The following is a 17,452-nucleotide window of genomic DNA, read 5'->3' on the forward strand; positions in this document are numbered from 1 at the left end:
ATGAGGAAAGTATTTGAGAGGAAGAGGAACTGCGAGGCGTGTTAGAGCCAGAGGCCTCTGATGACTGTGTCTATGAAACAATTTTCACAACTACGACCTAAACTTGATAAGGATTACTAAACTCTCCAATCTTGCAGTAAATGTTAACCGTTGTTGCAAAATAGTGAAAACCAACATAATATTCTCTTTTGAAGATCCACTTTCTTTACTGTCTCTTTTCATTTATGTAACATACAGTAGTTTATGAAGACAATCATTCACATTACAGCTTTCCCATGTCATTGTGTTTTCACTGTAGAGACGAAAAGGGCAACATGTTTGGTGTCTACAGTTTAGGTGAAACTAAAGGATATATACAACTCTTAATATTCACGTGTACACAATGTGAAAAGCAAAAACATGACTGTCCATATATGGTTGACACTTTGTAATACAGTCTGTAAACATTTAAGAGATATAATGTATAATGTGCTCAATAATGTCCAACTCTGAGGTGTCCCTACAGCTTTCATGCAAATACTGACAACTGCATAACAATATGTATTAAGTACAACTTCCAAGAAAGAAAGAACCTTTTCTGTTTCATTTTGTCACACAAACCTGTATAAATAAAGGTTCTGTTTGAAAGAATAAACAAAAATTGAGAGAATACAGTAGGTTGTATGTATACATACTTTTGTCTTTTCTAAAACAATACTGTAAGTCCTTCTATAGGCACACATGAACAAGCAGAAATGTTGCAAGTGCAACAGGAGACCATAAGCTTATTAATAGACAGAAATTCACACAAATACAATCAGTGCTGAGACTCTCGCAATCATCATATTAAATAAGACAGTATATGAAAAACATTTTTCCCACATTGTTTTACATTTTTACGACAACTATGTGTAACTGAGATATTGTAATGAATATTTTCCCCCAGAGGTATCATGAATGCCGACAGAATCCCGGCCCCCTGTGAGCAGGTACTGATGGCCAGCTACAAACCACTGCTGATGATCACGCACAAGTCTTATCATGAGGCCGATTACAGTATCCAGCCTCATTCCTCTGTGATGCTCCTCTGCTCATCAGATCACGATGGCGTCTCAACCACTCATTACACTGGGAGCTTCATGACAGCAGTAAGGCTCTCTGTTTATGACCAGTGCTGCCGCTGCTGTGAGGACATTGAAGCAGTGACGCTCCACAATAGCAAAGTCACACAGGCTGTGAGCTGCCAGTGCTACAGAGGAGCGGCCTAGAGGAGGGAACATTTGAAGAACTTAATCCTCCTTGACTTTTTCTCTGAGATCTTGACCTTGCCTGACCCTCCGGCACCGTTGTCAGTCTAGAACAGGGAGAAATTTGATGAATACAGTATTAAACAAGTGAGCCTTCACACATTGTAGAATCTATTAAAAGAAACTCTTAATCACTTACTGCCTTTGAGCTCAGATTATGTAATATGTCTCTTCCCATGGTATAAAAAGCCTTGAGTGACAGATAAAAGAGGAAATGTTAACTGTAAATACATTATCACTCGTGTTACGTGACACTTCCAGGGTTAAACCTTTCTGCTTACCTCCTCCACGTTTAAACCAGACTTTGCACTGGTTTCCAAGAACTTCACTCCGTAATCAATAGCCAGCTAAGTGAGACGACAGACAATTGCAATGTCAGTGTCACTTAGTGCAAACTGGAAAAAGTGCACCTTACTTGTTTGAGACAGATTTTAGTAATGAGCAGCTGAAGAGACTCACTTTTTCTCCTCTGTCTTTCGACACCTGTCGCCGGTCATTCATGTCACATTTGTTGCCCAAGATCACCTTCTCCACATCAGATGAGGCATGCTGGGAGAAAGGAAAAGATTATTTATGCAAAGTATTTTGCTCATAACAAGGACAATGTCAACAGCACTTGTGACAAATATAAATACATTTTTTTTGCAAAAGATTTTGTTTAACTATTAATACTAGGTTCTTTGGTTCCACCATGCTACGTCTTCAGACTGCAGTGACTCGTTATTAGTAAGTAAATTGCCGTAACAAGACTCTCTGGTTCAAATGCTAACTTCAGCAGAAGCACACGCCCAACAGCAGCATCCATCAATAGAAACTGATTTTGTGAGCAAAGGGATACAATTTTATCGTAGATTGCTACACAACTAATAATGCTGTAACATTGCCATCAAGCAACGGCAAACACGCACATACAACCCTTTTAAAGTGAGAGCTCACCTCTTCAATATTTCTGATCCAGTTTTTGATGTTTTCAAAGGACTTCTCATTGCAGATGTCATAGACCAACATGATACCCTGTGAAGAAAAACAACCTCAGAAAGAATGTCCAGACCCTGATGTTTCTGGTAGACACGAAGTGAGGAGGTGTGTGGTGATGAAGGGAGGACTCACCATAGCACCTCTGTAGTAAGCTGTGGTGATGGTGCGGAACCTCTCTTGTCCTGCAGTGTCCCTAAGAGCATCAAAGCAACACTGTCAGTTATCAAATCAGCCAGATTCACGTCACACTCGCTTTAACAAAGACACTTACCAAATCTGAAGTTTGACTCTCTTCCCATCCAGCTCTATTGTTCTGATTTTGAAGTCTATACCTGCAATAGAATGAACACAAACAGGCAGCGCTGCATGAGTTGATATTTGCTGCATCCATTAGTGGCATCATATCGTGAACGGTCACATGTCTATGATGCCCAGGGACAAATGATCCATCCTATATGTCAGCCTGCTGAAGGACGTAATTTAATTCCACAGCAAATGTAGCCGCAAGGAAACTAACGAGGATATAACAACATCAAAGCTGTTCGTAGCGGCTTCACATTTCAATAAGGTTTCTGACGGTCGATCATCATGACTACAGTTTGGATCTAATTCTACATGCAGGTCTAATGATGCCTCTGAAGCATCAAGGACAGGAGCTCATCACTAGTTCCCATTGTCTTAGTCCTACGCTGCATTTAACGATGCACGTCTCTGTCAGTATCAAAATGTGTTGCTGTCTCTGCATATATATATTCAACCTACATTAGAGCAATGGCAGCAGAGCAGCGCTGTCTGTGAATATGGGCATGCAGTGCAGCAGATGCGTCCTGAGGGGCGGCTGCAGGGGTATTCTCACCTATTGTGGATATGAAGGTGGTGTTGAAGGAGTCCTCGCTGAATCTGAACAGCAGACATGTCTTTCCCACGCCGCTGTCCCCGATCAGCAGCAGCTTGAACAGGTAATCGTACGTCTTCGCCATTTGAACGCAGCATGAAGTCCAACGTGTTCGATGTCAAAGAGGCCGAGCGGCGCCGGGAACCCCCCCTCCCTTCTCAGCTGTCTGCCTGTGACAGAGCGGCGGACCGGTGCTGAGGCGTCACTTCCCGCTTTGCATTGTGGGCCATGTAGTTTGACGTACGGTGGCCCCCGAAGCGCAAATCGCAACCCCATATATAGAGTATGTGATCGCAACAGCACATCAAAGACACACAACAAAGACCAAAACGTAGCGACATTGATTTCACACAAAACAGGAAGTTAGCTGCTGACTACAACCTTTCTATTATTTAAAGGGAAATGTTACAAAACAGATCTCAATTCGCAACGGTGTCTTCCTTTTATGGTTTCTTTAATGTCCTTTTTTAAATTTGCTATGCTGTTCTCTTTTGTCCCTCTTTAATGCCTATGTGTTTTGTACTTTGTTTTGGTTTCCTATTTACCTTGTGTTGTCTTAACAACTGTTGTCTTTTCTTATACGTCTTATTGTGTTCTCATTTACTATTATGTTTTCTAATTTACCCTGGTCTTTTGTTGTAGTGTTTTGTTTTGCTGTTGTGCTTTCTTATTTGGCCTTTGGAATTTCCTTTTCGCCGTCTTGTTTAGTTATTTGTTTATTTCTTGTGTTGGGTTATTTGTACGCTGTGCTCTTTTGTTTGGTGTGTTGATTTATTGCTGGGTTTGGTAAATTTGCACCAAAAAAAGGACAAAGTGGTGCAGAACTACGGGTAGCTTAATAATATTTGCATCCCCCCCCCCCCTTCTATTGAACCACTACACATGAACAAAAAGTTGTATTTGTGTATTGGACTTGTCTGTTATCTGTCCTGCATTTTACGAAGGTTAATTGTGAGGTGACTGCACCTTTTGATTCTTCATTTTGCCATGGACTTTTTGTGAAGCACTTTGTAACCTCGTATTATTATTATTATTATTATTATTATGAGGATGATGATGATTTAATGGCTGATGGATCAAATCCCCAATCACTGCAGAGAAAGACTTCACAGAATTAATTAATATAAAATGTTAAAATGTCTACGCACATGGAAGGTGCCAGACTTTCCCATGATGTCTTATGGAACAGTCAACATGTTTTGAAGATTCGCTGTGGACAGAACGAACACCTCCCCCCTCCTCCTCCTCTTCCCCCTCCTCCTCCTCCTGTCTCTGCCCAGCAGCCCCACGTACATGCAGGAAAGCTAAAGCTAACAAGGACAAAATGCCTGTAAGTTTCTAAAGTTCCCCGCTCCGTGTGCGTTGTGTGTGTGTCCCTGTGCAGTGATGTCGGCTGTGTGTGTTGTTACGTGTCGACTTCTCACCTAGCGAGGCCTCGGAGTTGTGTTGTTGACGTGTAGCAGCCGCAGCACATGTGGCTACGTGAAGTTAGCTAGCGTAGCGGGAGGCGTCTATTTGCTGGAACACAGCGGTACCGAAGGCGTGTGCGACACAGGCGGCCAGGAAGCAGTCCGCACCCGGAGCTTTTAGACAAGAGCCTCGTGTGTTTTAACCAGATGATTCACATATTTTACTAACATTAATATTCGTCTTGGGAAAGGGAGAAAGTACAGTGTGTGCTCTCTGTGTCTTGTTATCATTTCTTCAACATGAGTTAATATCAGCTATTCTCATGACATTTAAAGCTTTAAAAACAAAAACCAATGACATCTTACATCGAGAGGAACATGTTGTCATCGTTATAAGCCGTAGATAACGTGAGACCAGACAAAAGTACTTGGTTCATTACACAAATCCACTATAAACCACTGTTTATCTGACCAACCGGGTCTGGATGTCCTAAGAACTGTCAAGTGTCCACTGATTTGTATTTGTGTTTGTCTTTAGTTGGCCAAAGACCTCCTCCACCCTGCTCTCGACTATGAGAGAAGACAACACAAGAAGAAAAGACTTGTTCAGAGTCCTAACTCCTACTTTATGGATGTGAAGTGTCCAGGTGAGTAATGACAGACTAGATTCAGGTCTTAACACATAATCTGAACTCCAAAGATTCTCCTGACATTCTGTGGAGGGGTCGTGTGTGTGTGTGTGTGTGAATGAAAATGTCCGACTGAGAGCCTCCAGACTTTTTTCTGGTCTTTCTAAATGTGGCTCCCTGTTAGAAAGCCCGCAGAATGTCAGGAGGTGCTGATGTGAATACACAGGGGGAGATCCTCCACAAAGTGAGGAATATTACAAATTATTGAAGGATGAAAAAGCGCAGGCATAAAAGAAGAAAACGAAGATGTTAAGAGAGTTTGGTCAGAAGGGCTGAGAGAGGTGTAAACAAAAACACATGATCATCGCAGCAGAATTTAAACAGGACATCCTGCGTCTTCCTGCTGCACCACCCGTCCCCTGAACACTCCAGAGATTTCTGTGTTATTGTGAATTTGTCTGAGCGGAGAATCTCCTGTGTGAAAGGCAAACTGTGGAGAAAGTCTGAACCCAATTCTCCGGACATCCTCCAGAGGCCATGTCTGAAAAGCATCTATACAGTACATTACTCACAAGACTAGTTTCATTGTAGGTCAGATATTGTGTTTTTGTTAAGTTATGTTTTTATTTGTAAATAGCTCTTTTCAAACTAAAACAATCTCCGTCCATGACCCCTCACATGCACTGGGTATGCACATGCTGTGGAAACAGGAAGGGAAGCGCATCCCTCTGGACACGGGAGTTGTTGCAGATTGCTCCAATAATAGCTTTACTCAAGTTCTTATTTTTATTTAACTACATATGTAAAATTACAATCAGAAAGAAATATTTCACTTTTTGCGCCACTGCATGTTTCTGACAGCTCTACATTTCAAGCAGCTGAATTTTATTTTTAAAAGATGTGATGAGTTTCATTTAGTACAATACAATGATGTGATATGACCTTTTTCATCATATTTACTTTTATCAACTTCAAACTTCTCAGATGGTTCATGTGTATTATTGCACGACACAAAGAGGTAAAAGTATCCAATGTGTCATGAAAGAGAAATTTCATATTTTTGTAGTATTTATAATCTTGGGACCTCTCAGATATATCTTGCTATTACCTAGCACTTATATGTTTAATATATTGTTCACAGTTTTAAAACAATATTTTTTGCAGGCTGCTACAAGATCACCACTGTGTTCAGCCATGCACAGACGGTGGTTCTCTGTGTGGGATGCTCAACTGTGTTGTGCCAGCCAAAAGGAGGAAAGGCCAGACTGACAGAGGGTAAAACATCCTAATTCCAGTGTACAGATAGAGCTGTTTTCTTTGTTAAAAGTCACAATCAACAGCCAGTTTGCTGACATATCCCCTGTGTTGTAAACTAGAAGGCTCTCTAACTTGTGTTCATTTTTGTTTTACAGGTTGCTCTTTCAGGAGGAAGCAACATTAAAAAGGGAATGCCTCCTCAATCATGTCTGTAATTCAGCCATGGCGTTGATAACATTTTCCATTGATTACAATGTAGTTCATTCAATAATGATACTGTCACTGTACAAATGTTCAACTTTTAAGATGAGTTTCAAAACTTGCTAGCAGTTTTTTTAAATATGAAATGAGATATCTCAATAAATAAAACTGTTATAAAAACCTTCAAGCCTTCAGGGACTTTTATTGAGGGAGTAAATGTATGTCATGGCTGGAATTACCCTTAGAGGAAGCATACAGGTTGTCAGCTTCTGGGTGAACATTTTTTTTTTTAGTTTGTTTGTTTTCTTCAGAAGCACACATCAATAAAGACAAGTATCTTAAATATGTGAACATAAAAGGAACTCTACCCGTATGTTCATGTTTCAGGAAAGTAAGAAAAAAATGGCTTTAGGGTTATTATAAAAGACTGGATACAGAGATGGGCCACACCTCTCCAATTTGAACACTGCCATCTCGCCCATTCCTGTGTTTGATACCATTACTCATATATGGTCTGTATTTGGTAAATTGTCTGTTTTTCTATAGCTCTTTTCTCTTCATGACATTTTTACATTCACCCATTTACACACACGTTCATACATTGCATCTATGTGCACTTTCTTTATGAGAAGGGGGAATTTGTGGTTCAGTATCTTGCCTAAGGACACTTCAGCACGTGGACAAGGGAAGACTGGGATCGAAACACTGACCTGATGACTGCTCTGACCCCTGTGCCACAGTCGCCCCCAAAAGAGGGAAATATGTGTTCCTGATGGAGACTTGAGATGTTTTGTTGACTTACTGGATGCATAGCTTATGAGATCAACTTTGGGTACATTTGAATATTTTGTAAAGTAATGTTATGCAAGGTAATTAGGGCCCGGGCACTGACAGACGTGAGGCCCTATTGAAATTGTAAGGATTATTATTCAGGCAAATGAATTGGCTTTTTGAGGGCTATAATATGCTCAAATTATTACCAAAATTTGCAGAAAGTGGTGAAAATTAACGTATTCTGGAGGAATTTTCAATGGCCGTGGCAAAATGGCTCAACGGTGCCCCCCGAGACCCCCGAAACATGTTTACATTGACCGATCTTCACTCCAATCGATACACAGGTGTATCATGACCAGACAAACAAAAAAGTCTTAGGTGCAATTGAAAAACACAAAAGGAAGCCTGCTATTTTGCATTAAGTGGCCATTTTGGCCATATTCCACATTTTTGATTTGAGGTACTTGTACCAGGGCTTACATCAGATCGACTTCAAATTGAGATGAGTCATCACAACAAAATGGAGATACAAAGTTATTAAAAGATCAATTTTTCGAAAACAGGATGTTCTGTATCGCGGACATACATGGACCATGAATCCTTTTTCTTCTTCTCTTGTCTCATCCTGGCGTACCAACGGAGTTTCCCTGGTGTAGGATCAATAAAGTTTGATCTAATTTTGTCTCCCCTGTGTCTCACGCTCTGTCCCACGCTGTGTCTCACGATCTGTCCCTCAGAGGATCTTCACCTGGAGAACAACCGCAGTAGAAAAGAGAAAGATACATGACTGTGTTCTGAATGTTCATACGATACGATGCCAGTGGAACAGCAGGTTGTGGGTTAGTGGAACTATAACTGGTTTATAACAGGTCTCAGTGTTACTGGTTGTAGAAAGATCTAAATAAGTACAGGAGCTTCTTGTATTTAGGCAAGACCTTTATTTGTTTGTGTCATCTCAGCTCCTCGACATTAACACTCATATTCTATTCATATTGATCCAAACTTTTCATGACAGAAAAATTTAAGTTAATCAGGTCCAGAGTCCTCTCTGGTTTTAAATGTCATATTACACATATGACATGTGTGACGTCATTAATCACGTGAGTAGTGATTAGTAAAACTCTTCAGTAGAAAACCATCTCCTGATCATACATTCTCTGATAAACATTATGATCAAATCAAAGTGTTTCCATGATTATTTTCAGGGGGGTCAGGTTTTTGGGTTGTCCCTCTGTCCGTACGTCCGTTGGTAGGTCCACATTCTGGAAATCTAAAATACGCCTTGAGGCAATTTCTTCAAACTTGGTACAATGTGTCACTTAGACTCAAGGTCACTCTGACCTTACAAACAGGATCAAATACTGTTTTAACGTTTAGATTTTTAGATTTGATTTTTTATCCGTTTTTCATTTAGCTGCAATGAGCGGATGACTCCTTGATATTAAATATCACTGTATGACACATGCTTTTTTCATCACTACTTCACCCACTGCTCCCACTGCAGCTCCAACTGCCGCCCCAATCGGCACACTAATAAGACATGCAACAGCCGTTCCAATATACTTTCCAAATGTTGCTCCAAAAGCACTTGTAACACCTGCTCCAATAGGTCCAGCAGCTACTCCAATGATTCCAACAATAGCTCCAATGCAACCTCCAACTATTGCTCCAGAAAGGACTAAGGAAACATTTCCATTTCCTGCCACATATTCTTTTGCTTCAGTTCTTGCGTCATCCCGGTCCCTCTGTGGTTTATCCATCAGAAGCTCATTCATCCTTTTTTCCACGGCTTTCTCAGCCTCTTGGAACATCTCGTTGGTGTAGTAGCTTCCTCCATTTCTCTCAACCATTGTGTTGATCTTGTCCAGCAGCTCATGGACCTGAGCAGGATCTTCATTTCTGTTGTTAAAAACATGGTTTCCTCCTTTGCACTGATCGAGGAAGTCGCTGAGATCCTTATTTTCACGAATGACGTTTTCTATGGCAACGCCGTCTGCCTCCAGATCGTCTCCATAGGTGAACAGGGTCATGGTGTAATGTGCAGCCTGTTCTCCAAACAGCTCCTGAAGGATTTTCACTGTTTCTTCTTCTTCTTTGGTGAATCTGTCTGCCTTGAGGATGATCAGGAACACATGAGGTCCAGGAGCAGCGTATGCGAACCACTTAGCGATTTCCGCCGCCAACTTCTCTTGACTCAGATTGATGTCAAACAGACCTGGAGTATCAATAACCTCCAGTTTTTGGCCCTGAACCTTCCCTGTTCCTCTCTTACACACTGTCGTCACTGAGGCAGCACAGACTGATGAATGAAAAAGCTTCTCCATTAAGATGGTGTTTCCTACTGCACTTTTCCCAACTCCAGTTTTCCCAATAAGAACCATCCTGAGAGAGTCCTCTGGATCTGCTGGAGAACACATGAACAAACTTTAAGTCAATCTCATGTTTTAAACCACATTTACAATCACAATTGTATGGCTCAGAGTGCAACCAGAGGAAGGTTTTTATTAGGGCTGTCAAAGTTAAAGCGTTAATCTATGAGATTATTGTGACCTAGATTAATGATAAAATATTTTAACGAAGTTAACGCAGCTTTGTTTACATCCGGTGTGCGGAAGAAAATTCAGCTCCTCGAGCAAGCTGCCAGCGTGGCGCTTCAAACACAGCCCGTCAAATGATAAGTCCCGTCTGAATGAAAGCACAGCAAACTGCACAAGGACAGCAAGAAGAGTTGCTAGTTCAAGATGTTGCCACCCGGTGGAATTCTGCCTTGGAGGTTATCAAATGGATCCAGCGAAACAAGGGTACGCTCGCTGCTACCCTGGCTCAGCGCTGGCTGAGCTATATTTCTTTTATTTTGCCGTGTTTGTCTTATTTTGAAGGCCCACAGCAGGAACTTCTGGGGATTAGTGTAGCAGCGCACCCTTTATTATCTCAGAAGCAGATTCCCCCAGTCTGAGTGAGTTGTGTCGCTCTGTCTGTTAGTGTTTTAGTTAGTTTCTAATGGTTATTTTAGTGCATGAAACTGGTTTAGTAATATGCAACTTTTCTTTTATAGATAACTGTGACTGTGTCCCGTTATATGTTACAGAAAATAAAGTTAAACTGTTTCTCTAAGCCTGAGTCAAGTGAAGTGAATGAAGAAGAAGAACGCAGCAGTGCAAACAGAGACCTTCACACAGGCAACTCCACTCTTTCCGTCCTCTCATGTGCATTTTTTTAATCTTCCTCGAACTGTGTGTGTGTTTGTGCGCATGTTCGTGTGTGTAGTCCTACTCTGCGCTGCTGAAGCGCCGCGCAGTGCCAATAATATCACATACTTTTGCTGTTATCAGCCTGCAGTAAAAACCGCATTTAATCATTTTTTTCAAGCATATACTTACTTGTTGCTCCAACATTAACTGCAACAGCGTCCCAACGTTTGTATTTTTGCCTCATATGTGCTGAAGATCATACAGCGCACTTTACTTACTTTACTCCACTTCAATTATTAATTTAATGTCATCCATCTTCAAGAACTTCTCCGCTGTTCGCTCCGTTCAATGTCGGGTGTGGAGGGTAAATTACGTATTCTCCACTCAAGCCGATGTGGAGAATACGTATTCGTAATGGTGTCTCAAATACACCTTCTTTTTTGTTTACCTTTTACTAATCTGGATGTTTCTCTGAAGAAAGAAGCAGTGTTATTGTTTCCAAGGACACTGTTGTTTTTAAATATTTTTTTTTACACAATTTATCATACATGATATTTAACAACCTGGCTGCCACTTTATAGGTAGGTGTTATAGGCCTGAGTCTCTTCGAAAACACAGCATTGTGTAAAATACAGGCTGTCTGAAGTGATTACTCGTTAATTCATTAGATTTAGTCTTTAGAAGAAAAACAAACTTTTAATCGCGATTAATCGCGATTAATGAATTTCAAAATGTGAGATTAATTAGTTACTTTTTTTTAATCTATTGACAGCCCTAGTTTTTATACAAAGTGATAAACAGGAAACACACAGAAAGCAGACAGGAAACACCTTGCGGTCTGGCATCACTGTTACAGAAAGAGTTATCAAACCAGCAGCCAGTTGAACAGATAAAGGTCAACAGGAGGTGGGATTACCAAATAAGGGCATGAACTTTGAGGAGGCTTCAGCTAAGTGCACAGAAAACAGTCAAAACAGTAGAAGCACATTGATCAGTGGAATTTTCCATTACAAGGTTTCCACAATAAAACATGTCGCGCCTCCGCATTTCAGGAAAAGACGGCCTCTGCTGATTGGCTCCTACGAGTCAACAAGTAGGAACAACTTGTCCCGTGAAGTTAGTGTGGAAGCATTTTGACGGTTTCTCCTCCAGTTGTTATGGTCTCCTTCAAATCAGACACATTCTGTTCATAAAGATTTTAAAGATTGAAGGGTTGTAAATACTTGACTGTTGTAAATTTCATTCATTGGAAAAGAGGAAGTTAAAAAGAGAAAGAGAAAAGATGAGAATATAAATCCAGTGTGAACAAACGTATGTAAAGTTTTACTCACAGGTTTGTTCCTCGTACATGTTTGTCAGTGAAGTCTCGTCAGAGTCCAAGTGACGTTTCCTTCTTCCTCAGGTCTTTATGGGTTCGCCATCACGCGCTTGTCCAATCATCCAGGAAGGTTTTTGTGAGGGGCGTATCGAGGTTTGTGTTGATGACCTATGTGGCTGCTGTAGAGTGGTCGCCCTCAAACCAGAAGGTGGGCCGTTCAATCCTCAGTCTTCCCCCCCTTAAAATAGCCCCTAATAGATGTCGAATGCACTAATTGTAAGTCGCTTTGGATAAAAGCGTCTGCCAAATGACATGTAATGTAACGTATGTGGTGACGTTTGAGGCCTCGCAAGCCGGCCGTACCACGTGACTGATTCAGGAAATGGCGCGTTTGTTTGCAATCTATTCAAGCTTCTTTTTCCTGCGATGGAACCAGCGCGAAAGAGGAGATTCTCCTTCTGAGCCGATCTCTCCTAACGAGGTATGAACATAGAAATAACAACTTGTGTAATATACTGTAAATAGATGTGACAACACAGCACATCCCTTCCTCTCATGTGTTTATTCTCATTTCTGGTATTTTAAAAGGTGAAGTGTCTGTTGTGTTCAAAAGAACTCGGATACAACACTAACATGGACCAAGCTCAGGTAAGCCATTTAGGATGCAATGATATAAGACAGCATACAAACATAAATTACATGGGACATTTGTATAAGACAACATTAATTCATATTTTATATGGGAGTAATTAATGACATCTGTAAATCAATACGAATCAGGAGTGAAGAATGAAGTGGCGAGGCCTTGGTCAATTAGGTGATGGAGGATTCCCAGCCCTTCACTATTGTGGAGAACATAGGGTTGAAAGCTTGTTCAAGCTTTATGCATATGCGTCACACAATTTGTACGATGCATACTTTCAATTTACTCATGAAAACGGCTCTTCACCAAAACACTGTGTTGTCTGACATCCAGGTTAACTCTGGGAAGATAGTGGGCTATTTCAAGAGCAGCACCACAGCAAAGGTGAATTCCATCGTTTCATTAATGTTATTGTTCAAAATATATATTTTTTAGACTTTACACAAAAACTATAACACAGCTATTCAAGATTTGTGTAAATAATGTGAATAGAGAGATAGAAGTTGAAATAAAAAAAAAATCTAAAGTTGCAGAGTTCTTTAAGCTCAGTGTCACTGTGAGAAAACAAAGTCTTATTACTTCAGTACCACAGTGGGCATTTATGCATTTATCTACAAAATGAGCCACAAGTGTGAAGAGAATATATTTTTTCAAGACAATTTGAGAAAGACCTTTAATAAAACTTCAAATTTTGGTACCAAGCAAATTTCAATGGCAAGCCAGGTTGACTTTAAGCTTTGAAGATCAAAGGCATCAGAAGCTTATGAAGAAAAGGCAGATCTTTGATGTTGGTGGCCTTTGCCAATGAACCGAACAAGAAAAAGCTGACTGCATTTTACCAGGCAACTAGTTGTTGGAAGATGGCCAAGACAGAGGATGAAGAGACAATGTTGGCTTTGATTGAGCTCTATTGCTATGAAAAGTATTTCAATCACGCTGTAAATGCAGCAGAAGGTGCTCAGAGGAAGTTTGGCAATGACCCCATCTACAGTTTTTTCCATGCATATGGTTCCATGATGCAAGACCAAATTCAAGAAGCTTCAATGGAGTTGGAGACGTTAAGAGATAGTCAAGATGTATCTCTCTGCACAGTTATGGCTCTTGCCTATGCTGAGAGAAAAAAGACAAACCCAGACAGGGAAGTCATTCAAGCACTTAGTGCAAAGATAAAACATGATCGTAAAAGTGCATCACCCAAGAGTCTTTATTATGCTGGACTATTTCTTTGGCTATATGGGAAAAATGATAAGGCAAGAGAGTACATAGAGAAAATGATCAAACTCTCCAATGGCTCTAGAGAGGGGATCATCCTAAAAGCCTGGATAGATGTGACATCTGGTAAAGAGGACTATGCCAGGAAGACTGGGAAATACTTTGATGAGGCACTGAAAGAGAAAGCAGATGTTTTTGCCCTGATGGGGAAGGCACAATACCATGAATATCTTCAGAACTACTCTGGAGCATTAGAAATGGTCAACCAGGTCATTGAGAGTTCCCCTGGGTTTGTGCCTGCGCTCATCAAGAAGATGAAACTGGTGCTCAGCCTTCAAGACTGGGATCAAACCATAAAGGTAGCGCGCAGGCTTTTAGAGAAGGATAGAAATAACCTGGAGGCAGTACGGATGTTAGCTTTGCATTCTTTATGTAAAGATGGAGATATAACTGAGTCAGTGAAACAGCTTTCAGCCCTAACCAGAAATTTGGATTACCTGGAACACCACAACCCTGAGCTAATCTACAGAATGTCTCTTGCCTTCACTCGTGTTTGTGGACGAAACGAGAAAGTGATTGAGCAAACGTTCAGGATGGTGGAAAGAGCCTTCTCTGTGGCATCCAGGGACTCATATTTATCCACAGAGTTGGGCTACCAGATGATCCTTCAGGGAAGTATAAAGGAGGCTATGAAGTGGTACAAGATTGCCATGGCTTTGGATAAGACCAGTGTTTCTGCTATGACTGGCATAATTCATTGCCAGCTGATCGAGGGCCACCTTGACGATGCAAAACGACAATTGGCATTTCTCGCAAAGAATCAACAATCTTTTCAAAAATCAGGAGAGCTACTGTACCTACGTGCTTTACTGGCAGTGAAAAAGTGCAGACCACAGGAAGAGGTTACTAATCTGCTGGATGAGGCAGTGGACAAACACCTCTCCAAACTGCAAGGTGTGCCTCTGGGAGTAGAGTACTTGGAGAAGCTAAACCCAGACTTCCTGTTGGAGATAGTCAAAGAGTATCTTGCACTCTGTCCTGCTAAGCCTCTGGCCCAGGGCCAGACTCTCGCTCCTCAACTCCAGCAATGTGACAAATTGTTGGATACTGTTGTCAATATTGTGCCAGGTCTCCACCAAGCGGTCTTCCTGTTAGCCAAAGTCAGATATCTGTCTGGTGACACTGACGCTGCTCAGAGGATTCTCCATCGTTGCTTGGAAAAGTGCCCCTCTCATGCAGAAGCTCATCTACTAATGGCACAGATCCATCTGCTGCAGGGTAACTTCACATTGTGTTCCCTGTCTCTTGAACCCTGCCTCAACCATAAATTTGAGATTCAAGAACATCTCTTGTGCCACCTGATCAAGGCTCAGTGTCAGAAGAAAATGGGCAAACTGACAGAGGCTATTCAAACATTGAGGATGGCCATGAGACTCCCAGGTGTTCAAAGAGCTGGATCCTTGTCCAAGTCCAAGAGTAATAAGATTGAGCTGAGCATTTCTGACTGTGTCTCTGTCTTCTTGGAGTTGGCTGAGGCCCTGAGGCTCAAGGGAATGAAGCATGAAGCAGCAAAGGTAATACAAGATGCCATCATTGAGTTCTCTGGGACCCCTGAGAAGCCACGTGTCACTATTGCAGACGCAGACCTGGCCCTGTTCCGTGGAGACTCTGAGATGGCGCTTAGTATGCTTAGAAGTATTTGTCCCAAGCAGCCCTACTACATCCAAGCAAAGGAGAAAATGGCAGATATATATCTGAACCACAGAAAAGACAAAAAATTGTATAAAAGCTGTTATAAAGAAATGGCGAGGAAGATGCCCAGCTGTCACACATTTATCTTGCTAGGTGATGCCTATGTGACGATTCAAGAACAAGAGAAAGCCATAAAAATGTATGACCATGTTTTGAAGGAAACCCCAGAAGATGCTGCTTTAGCTGGCAAAATTGGAAAAGCACTGGTTGAGACCAATAACTATGTCAAGGCAATACATTACTATGAAGTTGCGTTGAAAACTGAGCAACAGAACTTCCTACGCTATGACCTGGCTGTGCTGCTGTTAAGGATGAAAAAGTATAAGCACTGTGAGAGGGTATTGCATGAAGCGCTGGACCATCAACCAATGAATGAAGTTAAGGTACTCTCAGAGTATTGCCAATATCTTCTCCTATTAGCAAATGTCCAGAAAAAGGTTGGCAAAAATGAGGAAGCTTTACTTTGCCTAAAAAGAGCCCGGGATGTGCAGGGAAAGGTACTTACTAGGGTGCAGTCGGAGCAGCCTGACACTGTCCCCATGCAGAAGCAGCTTGCTGCAGAGATCTGCACCGAGATCGCTCAACACTACACCAGACTGGGCTATTATAAAACAGCAGTCAAATTCTACAAAGAAGTTCTTGTGTATTGTGAGACTGATTGCAAGGTGATGCTGGAGTTGGCTCGGTTGCACCTCACTCTGGATGAAGTTGATGCGTGTCATGAGCAATGCTGCCTCATTCTGAAGAATGACCGGTTTAATGAGGACGCAACTATGATGATGGTTGACATCATGTTAAGGAAGCAGGACTATGAACTGGCCGTTTTCCACTGTCGAAGACTTGTTAAGTGCAAACCAGACAACTACCAAACTCTGTCATGTCTTATTGACTTGTTGAGGAGGGCTGGGAAGTTGGAAGAAGGGCCCCGATTGCTTGATAAGGCAGAAAAAAAATCTTCCAGGACTGAGGTTGACCCTGGGTTAAACTACTGCAAAGGACTTTATCTTTGGTATACAGGAGAACTTAATGATGCCCTACATCATTTTAATAAAGCTCGGACAGACAACGATTGGGGTCAAAACGCTATTTACAACATGACTGAAATTTACCTTAACCCTGACAATTACACCATAGGAGAACAGATGTTTGGGAATCTAGATAGTGAAATGAAGAACTCCACAAAGAAGCAGGAAGTACAGCGCCTTGCTATAAGATCAGCTAGGAAACTGCTGAAGGAGTTAAAGCCTCAGACACCGTGCGGACACCTACAGCACAGCATCCTGAAGAACTACTGCCTTTTGGCAACCAAAAAGAAGGCCAACATGGAAATAGCCCTCAGAGTTTTCATGGAGATTGCCAACAATGAGAAAGACAACGTCCCAGCACTGTTGGCTGTAGCGACAGCTTATATGATGCTCAAAGAACCTCTTCGGGCCAAGAACCAGCTCAAACCATTAGCTCAGATGAAGTGGAGCCTAGTTGATGCCAATGAGTTTGAAAAGAGCTGGTTGCTCCTGGCAGACATCTACATCCATTCGGAGAGGTATGACTTGGCTGGGGACCTGCTGAAGAGATGCCTCAAGCATAACAAGTCATGCTGTAAAGCTTATGAATATCTGGGCTATATGATGGAAAAAGACGGAAAATTCCATGATGCAGCACACAACTATGAACTGGCTTGGAAATATGGGATTCAGACTAGCCCATCTATTGGATACAAGCTTGCTTTCAACTACTTAATGGCAAAGAGGCGTGACGATGCCATACATGTGTGTCATAAGGTTCTGGCCGCTCATCCAAATTATACAAGAATTAGAGAGGACATCCTGGACAAAGCTGATACTTCTCTGAGATCTAAAAGTTAGGCCTGGGCCTAACTTTTCATACAGGTGATATAAGTGTTTGTA

At 41.6% G+C, this 17,452-nt stretch overlaps 3 protein-coding genes across 3 annotated transcripts; 1 reads left to right on the forward strand and 2 right to left on the reverse strand.

Moving 5' to 3' along the window:
* Positions 1-204: 204 nt before the first annotated feature.
* Positions 205-3,316, reverse strand: LOC133009588 (ras-related protein Rab-8B-like). The gene is made up of 8 exons (XM_061077112.1): positions 3,121-3,316; positions 2,536-2,596; positions 2,397-2,457; positions 2,223-2,300; positions 1,746-1,835; positions 1,568-1,633; positions 1,426-1,476; positions 205-1,333 (listed from the first exon to the last, which is right to left on the reverse strand). Exons 1-8 carry the CDS (start codon positions 3,242-3,244, stop codon positions 1,244-1,246), a joined length of 621 nt encoding a protein of 206 aa, XP_060933095.1. The 5' UTR covers positions 3,245-3,316; the 3' UTR covers positions 205-1,243.
* A 1,101-nt stretch (positions 3,317-4,417) lies between these two features.
* On the forward strand, positions 4,418-6,837 carry rps27l (ribosomal protein S27 like). Its single transcript, XM_061076451.1, has 4 exons — positions 4,418-4,489; positions 5,107-5,215; positions 6,362-6,472; positions 6,610-6,837. Exons 1-4 carry the CDS (start codon positions 4,484-4,486, stop codon positions 6,636-6,638), a joined length of 255 nt encoding a protein of 84 aa, XP_060932434.1. The 5' UTR covers positions 4,418-4,483; the 3' UTR covers positions 6,639-6,837.
* A 1,311-nt stretch (positions 6,838-8,148) lies between these two features.
* Positions 8,149-15,001, reverse strand: LOC133009683 (GTPase IMAP family member 9-like). Its single transcript, XM_061077221.1, has 3 exons — positions 14,975-15,001; positions 9,027-9,822; positions 8,149-8,177 (listed from the first exon to the last, which is right to left on the reverse strand). The coding sequence occupies exons 1-3, from the start codon at positions 14,999-15,001 to the stop codon at positions 8,149-8,151; spliced, it is 852 nt and encodes a 283-aa protein (XP_060933204.1).
* Positions 15,002-17,452: the final 2,451 nt, after the last annotated feature.

Source organism: Limanda limanda, chromosome 8, assembly GCF_963576545.1.
Source record: "Limanda limanda chromosome 8, fLimLim1.1, whole genome shotgun sequence".
Classification (NCBI taxonomy): Eukaryota; Metazoa; Chordata; class Actinopteri; order Pleuronectiformes; family Pleuronectidae; genus Limanda; species Limanda limanda.

Bases quoted from the DNA above. Each gene is read 5' to 3' on its own strand.
- LOC133009588 (XM_061077112.1), bottom strand. From the start codon at position 3,244: ATGGCGAAGACGTACGATTACCTGTTCAAGCTGCTGCTGATCGGGGAC. The intron at 2,597-3,120 runs GTGAGAATACCC...ATTCTATTGCAG, and splicing joins CACCTTCATATCCACAATAG to GTATAGACTTCAAAATCAGA. The intron at 2,458-2,535 runs GTAAGTGTCTTT...TGATGCTCTTAG, and splicing joins AGAGTCAAACTTCAGATTTG to GGACACTGCAGGACAAGAGA.
- LOC133009683 (XM_061077221.1), bottom strand. From the start codon at position 15,001: ATGGAGAATCCTCTGAGCAGCGTCAGT. The intron at 9,823-14,974 runs GTCACCAGACAG...GCAGATCCAGAG, and splicing joins ATCCTCTGAGCAGCGTCAGT to GACTCTCTCAGGATGGTTCT. The intron at 8,178-9,026 runs GTGTTACAAGTG...GTTGTTCTCCAG, and splicing joins TGCTGGACCTATTGGAGCAG to GTGAAGATCCTCTGAGGGAC.
- rps27l (XM_061076451.1), top strand. The intron at 5,216-6,361 runs GTGAGTAATGAC...TATTTTTTGCAG, and splicing joins TATGGATGTGAAGTGTCCAG to GCTGCTACAAGATCACCACT. The intron at 6,473-6,609 runs GTAAAACATCCT...TTTGTTTTACAG, and splicing joins AAAGGCCAGACTGACAGAGG to GTTGCTCTTTCAGGAGGAAG.